Source organism: Coptis chinensis, chromosome 3 (assembly GCF_015680905.1).
Source record: "Coptis chinensis isolate HL-2020 chromosome 3, ASM1568090v1, whole genome shotgun sequence".
NCBI classification, from domain to species: domain Eukaryota; kingdom Viridiplantae; phylum Streptophyta; class Magnoliopsida; order Ranunculales; family Ranunculaceae; genus Coptis; species Coptis chinensis.
Window position 1 is genome coordinate 78,799,823 of NC_141458.1, and position 6,494 is coordinate 78,806,316.

The 6,494-nt window shown below is 36.1% G+C and overlaps 2 protein-coding genes across 2 annotated transcripts; both read left to right on the forward strand.

The window, feature by feature from the left end:
* Positions 1–2,249: 2,249 nt before the first annotated feature.
* Positions 2,250–4,311, forward strand: LOC147510980 (uncharacterized). The gene has a single exon (XM_086599356.1). The coding sequence runs from the start codon at positions 2,340–2,342 to the stop codon at positions 3,114–3,116; it is 777 nt and encodes a 258-aa protein (XP_086455482.1). The 5' UTR covers positions 2,250–2,339; the 3' UTR covers positions 3,117–4,311.
* LOC147510981 (uncharacterized) lies at positions 3,156–3,650 on the forward strand. Its single transcript, XM_086598314.1, has one exon. It carries the CDS (start codon positions 3,156–3,158, stop codon positions 3,648–3,650), a length of 495 nt encoding a protein of 164 aa, XP_086454440.1.
* Positions 4,312–6,494: the final 2,183 nt, after the last annotated feature.

The following is a 6,494-nucleotide window of genomic DNA, read 5'->3' on the forward strand; positions in this document are numbered from 1 at the left end:
TCAGTTGTCATCAAGAGAAAGTCTAAGCATGTTAGAAATTTTCCGAGTCCAGGTTAGGGGGTGCAAACGGATAGGTTCGGATGCCGATATAGCTATATTAGAATCCGAATCCGAAAATTTATACCGAATCCGAATCCAACGGATATTAAATAAATTATCCGAATCCGATTTCGGATATCCGAAACGGATATCGGATAATATCCGATCCAAAAATTAAAATTAATTAAAATTTTATTTGTTTTGAATAATTCATTTTACCACTATAAAAACTAGTATAAATATTATATTTGTCATTTATTATTATTATTTTGTTATTATAGTTTTATATTATTAGTTTATGATTTTATATAATATTTTGTACAATAAAAAATGAATAAATTAATTATATATAATAACTATTAATTTTTTAAATCGGATCGGATATTATCGGATGCGGATATGTCAGTATCCGAATCTGTATCTGAAACCAGTTCGGACATAAAAAAAATATCCGAATCCGAATCCAAATCTGAAATTTTCGGATAATATCTGATTTTTCGAATACGAATTCGAATCGGATTCGAATATTTGGATATCCACTTGCACCCCTAGTCAAGGTAAAACAATTTGCACATAACGCACATTTAAACTAAGGCGCCGAGCTCTGGCGTGGAATTGTATTATGCCTCTCCACCTCGCTTTCTTTTTTTTTTTTTTTTTTTTTTTAACGAATCTGCAGTTTCATTCATCCACATACTTGTGAAATAAAGGTCTCCTCATATCTATTAGTCCCTCGTGTTGCACCCAATGAGCAAGCTTAGAAGATTGGTAGTTCACTACCTTAGCAGTCTTCCTACATAAAACTGAATTAAAAAGATTACACAAAACAATGATGCTATCCACTACAACTATGTGATGCCAATCTGTGGGCCTGTCCCTCTTCTCTATTCTGATTATTCTCTGAGTCACCTCTCCATAGTTGCTCTCCAGAATGAGGCTCGGACAGTCCTTCTCCTCAGGGGCGGATGTAAAGGTTGGCTGACCGGGCTGACCCCAAACTTTCCCAAAAAAAAAAAAAAATAGTAGTATGCACAGTAGCTCATAGATGATAGGCCCACAAGTCACAATCAATTATAGTTTGGTCTCTTGCTGTTTCTAACTTCCTATTACTCTATTAGCCGAAAAAAAAAAAAAAAAAAAAAAAAAAAGAATCACAACTCACAATAGGGGCCACAAGTCACTATCTCTCTATCACAGTTTCTCACAACTCACAATCCAAGATTCTCAAGAAAAGTAACACCGAAAAAAAAAACATAAAGGTCAACAAAAAAAAAAATGAACGCACTGCGGTCGTGACACTGACGGCGCATGTCTCGCTTCACAAAAAGAAAATTTTGTTCTCTATTATTATCTTCTTCCAGTCGGCAATTCCAATTCCACGCCTAACCTATTTATCATTTTATTTCATATTCGGCTATTCATTAGCTAAGGGCTAAGGTAAATTGTTTTGTATTATGCCTATATTTTTTATTTCGTTTTTGTTTTTTAATTTTCAAATACTAATGTATTCTCTACTTGACTTACTGTCTTGTTAACTTATAGTTTATATTGGAGTATTAGATTGTCATTTAATTTTTTGTCTTATTTAATTAGTTGAATATTATTATAGTTATTATTGTGATATTTTTTTTTTTTTTTTTTTTTTTAGTATAGAGCAAACTATTGATTACTTAAATTATTATGATCTATCTTAGGTAAGAATGTCTCAACATCAAGCTCAAGAAGAAAATGAAAACCATGTTTTCCTTCTTTAAACCCAAAGATGTCACCCGAAAAATGATGTAACTTCTACATCATCTAGTCTTGATATTTCAAGACTTGATAGAGATGGCCAACCTCCTTCACAAGTTCAAGTTGTTGAAATTGAGCAAGTTGAACCTTCTCCTCAAGCCCAAAGAGTTAGTGTTGGAGAAGTTGACTCCACATCTTTATTTGAACGTGATCCGGTAAACGCATCTCAATATATAATTACCCGGTTAATCAACAAGATGATGTTCGACGAGCTTTTCTTGGAAAGGGGCGTTGGTTACTTGAACTCAATGAGAAAGAGTATCCATCCACCATATTCGGAAAATAAACTCGCCGGTTAACTCCTCTTGGTTCACACTATTTCCTTGGCTAGAGTACTCACTCCATACGGATAGAGCTTATTGTTTTCCATGTTTTATATTTGAAATAAATCCGCCCGGTTATCCCATTTCACTGTTGAAGGTTTTAAATGTTGGAAGAAGATTAATAATGGAAAGAAGTGTTCCTTTTTGCAACATGAAGGAGGTCCATGCTCACCTCATAGGTCGGCGATGATAGCTTGTGAAAATTTCATGAATCCTTCTCGACATATAGATAATGTGTTAAATACATTATCTAAAGAAGAGGTTGTTAAGAACCGTTTGCTAGTCAAAACTATTCTTCAGTGTATTCAATTTCTTGCACTACAAGGGATTTCTTTTAGAGGCCATGACGAGTCCAAAAAGTCAAAAAATGGTGGAAATTTCAAGGGAGTGTTAGGATTTGCAGCGATGTTGAATGACAAGGTTGCAGAATTATTAAAAGATGCTCCGAGAAATGCTACATATACCTCACATTCAATTCAAAAGACACTTTTGCATATCTATGCCGATAAAGTGAGAGAGAGAATTCGTGAGGAAATTGGTGATGCAAAATTTTGTGTCCTTGTTGATGAAGCACAAGATAATTCAAACAAGGAGCAAATGGCGATTGTCCTAAGATTTGTTGATAGAGGTGGTTTTGTTAGAGAGTATTTTCTTGGTATTGTTGGTGTTAAAGACACTTGTTCTTTAACTTTGAAAGAAGCTATATGCAATATCCTTGCTTGCCATAATTTGCATATTATAAATATGAGAGGTCAAGGTTATGATGGTGCTAGCAATATGCGTGGTCAATGGAATGGATTACAGGCATTGTTTCTAAAGGAGTGTCCATATGCATATTATGTGCATTGCTTTGCACATCGTCTACAACTTGCTCTAGTTGCGGCTTCTAAAGATGTTTCTGATGTTTGGTTGTTTTTTTCCAAGTTGGCTTCTATTGTTAATCTTCATGTTGCTCTGCCGTAAAACGAGGAGTTGGAAGATACTCGGAAAAATGAAATTGATATGCTGGTAGCTAGTGGTGAACTTGTTACTGGAAAAGGAGCTAATCAAGTTTCTACTTTGCAACGAGCAAGAGATACTAGATGGAGTTCTCATTTTGCTTCGGTTTGTAGCCTGAAAGAGATGTTTGATTCAATTTGTATAGTTCTTGAAAGCGTCATGAAGAACGGGTCAAGCAACTCTATGCGTGGAGAAGCTAAAGGTGCTATTCTTGCAATGAAAAGTTTTGAGTTCGTCTTTCTTTTTCATTTATTGCATAAGACTATGGGAATTACTAATGTCTTGTGTAAAGCCCTCCAAGAAAAGTCCCAAGACATTTTAAATGCTATCAGCTTAGTCTCCAATACAAAAGCACTTCTTCAAGAATTAAGAGGATCTTCTTGGGACGCTTTCCTTAGTGATGTGATTTTGTTTTGCAAAAAACATGACATTGATATGCCTGATATGGGTGCTCGACACATGGCGGGTACAGGTCGTTCTTGCCAGCAGAAAGATTAAATTACAGTTGAGCACCACTACCGCGTCGAGTTATTTAATGCTGTAATAGATTACCAGTTGGTGGAATTAAATAACAGATTTCTAGAAGAAACAATAGAGCTTCTTTATCTTAGTTCTACTTTGGATCCGAAAGATGCTTTTAAGTCCTTCAGCATTGATGACATTTGCAAACTCGCAGAAAAGTTTTATTGTGGAGACTTCACGAAACAAGAGATACATCATTTGAGAAGTCAACTGCAACATTACAAACTTGATGTGCTCAAGCATCCTCTTTTTCAGAAGTTGTCTACCATCTCCGAATTATGTCAAAGACTAGTTGAAACAAGAAAGATCAATATCTATTATTTGATTGATAGATTGATTCGTCTTGTCTTGACACTTCCTGTTTCCACGGCAACTACAGAACGAGCATTCTCAACTATGAAATTGCTCAAAACACGACTTCGTAACAAGATGGGGGATGAATTTCTTGCAGATTGCATGACTATTTACATTGAACGGGAATTTGCTAAAGAAGTTGATTTGGATGCAATAATAGATGTATTTGATAAGAATCCACGCAGGTCAAAACTTCACTAGTGTGATGCTAATGTGCTATGTTATTCTTGCACATTTCTTTATTATATTTGTCTAGGTCTATAGTGAAAACACTATTTTGTCCATTTTGGGTAAGGTAATAAAAGTGATAATTCTTTTGTTTATCAATGCTAGCTTATTGGTTCCTAAAAAAATCTTTAAAGATTAACTCCATGGCAGCCCCTTATCTAAAATCCTAGATCCGCCCCTACTTCTCCTTAGTTGTCATCAATGCTAACTCTACAGCCAGTAGACCCGCATGCATCTTTGAGTATGTTCACTCCATTTTAGTTGCAGGTGCAACAAAACTCCCATTCCAGTTCCTGCTGATAACAATATAGCAGTGTAAGACACCTTCCTATAATGATCATATGAAAAACTAAAATTAGCTTTCACCCATCCAGGGGGTGGTGGGCACCATTCTGTGTCTAAGGCTGTAGCCTAAGGTGTAGTAATGACATTACTGTAATGACCATATCAGTAGCCATACTCCTAGTTATATATAGCCATTCTTGCCACGTTGCATATGTTCTATTCAGTATCCATTCCTGATTTGGTGCCTTCCATCTCATTATACAGTCATTTCTGCTCATGTTGCATATGTTCTATTCAGCATCCATTCCTGATTTGGTGCCTTCCGTCTCATTACACAGTCATTTCTGCTCCACCATATATATAAAATACAGTAGAGCACACGCATAGGTTAGAGCACTTGCATTCTGTTCTAGGTCTTTCTATCTAAAGAACTCAAGCCAATTAGAGTTCACAAAAGTTTCACCTCTATTCTTACTCCTAGGTAGGAGCATAACCAAAGCCTCTTTATCCAGGGGCACAAGAAGAAGACGTGCTACTGTTTCTTTGTTCCTTTAGCAGAAACAACAATATTCTTCAATCTTAAGCTTATGTTTTAGAAGATTGTCACAAGTTAGGAGAAGGTTTCTTGTGATTTTCCATATGAGCAACTTCACCCTAGTTGCCCTCTCCACCTTGTGATTTCTAATTGTGCGAGCAAATAACTCATAATCACAATGCAACCACTAAAGGCGATCACCAATTGGAACTTGGAAGACTATCAAGGAATCAACGCTGTTGATAACAAATTGGACCTTATGAGTACTTTTACAACATTATTAGACCTAAAATAACTGAAAAGGATCTTAACCAAAAAAAAACTTTTTGAAAATAGGCAAGGGTGGGTATGACTTTGCTTGTCATTATCATGAAAAAGCCAATTACTATATTTAATTATTCATGACTTGAACAAGGATTTAAGTTTAAATAATATACATCTAAAAGTAGAAGATTTGGCGCCCCTCACCCACAAAAAAGAGATAGCGATTAGAGAGAAGCTAGATATAGATAATTAATAGAAATTGTGAACAGAAATTAAAAATGATGCAAACTCCTGCATACTTGCTTTAATTTTGCACCTACGGTTGGAGTTATCCCTCACATGAGGAGAAAAGGATTTATGTGTTGGAGTTATCCCTCACATGAGGAGAAAAGGATTTCGCTTGCGTGCAGAAGCCTGAGTGACCCGTGCTCAGAATAGGATTGCTCAAGGCGCGACCCGCGCTCGACTTGGTATTTCCCAAGGCGCGACCCACGTCCATGCCTATTTTTCGAAGAATTCTATTTTTGTGGACTGCGAATTTGCAATAAAGGTTGGGGTTTTTGGCAAAACCTAACACTCAGAAGAGACACGAAAATACACAAGAACAAAGAGAGAAACTCAATCTTGAAAGCAATCAAGATTGAGAGATAACCTTTACAGAGAGACAAACCTGTAAAGAAAAATGAGTGATCTAGTAAGGTGAGAGACTGCAAGGAGTGATTGTAATCTTCCTTCCCACTTTATAAAAAGACTAGCTCTTGTGGAAGTAGGCATCATTGGCCGAACCACGGTATATCTTTGTGTTGTGGTTTGCTTTTACTGCTTTACATTATTATCTGTTGTTAATAGTTGTTTAACGAGTTGGGCATGTTAGTTTGGTTGTAGGAATTATTTAGATTGTTGATTTGAGTTGTTATTGTTCAAATACAAGTTATCTGTGTAGTGGGGAATCGATTGGTATCAGTGTTAAATCCCAACAAGTGGTATCAGAGCCAGGTTAGATTAGCCTAGGGTGTTATCCAAATCTTGGTCGAAATGTATTTGACAAAACTCCTGAGAGAAGATTTGAGTTTAAATAACTTGTAGAGATGGACAATTCCATGAACACTCGTATGACGAGTCTGAATAGGAAGAACTACACCATTTGGAAAGCC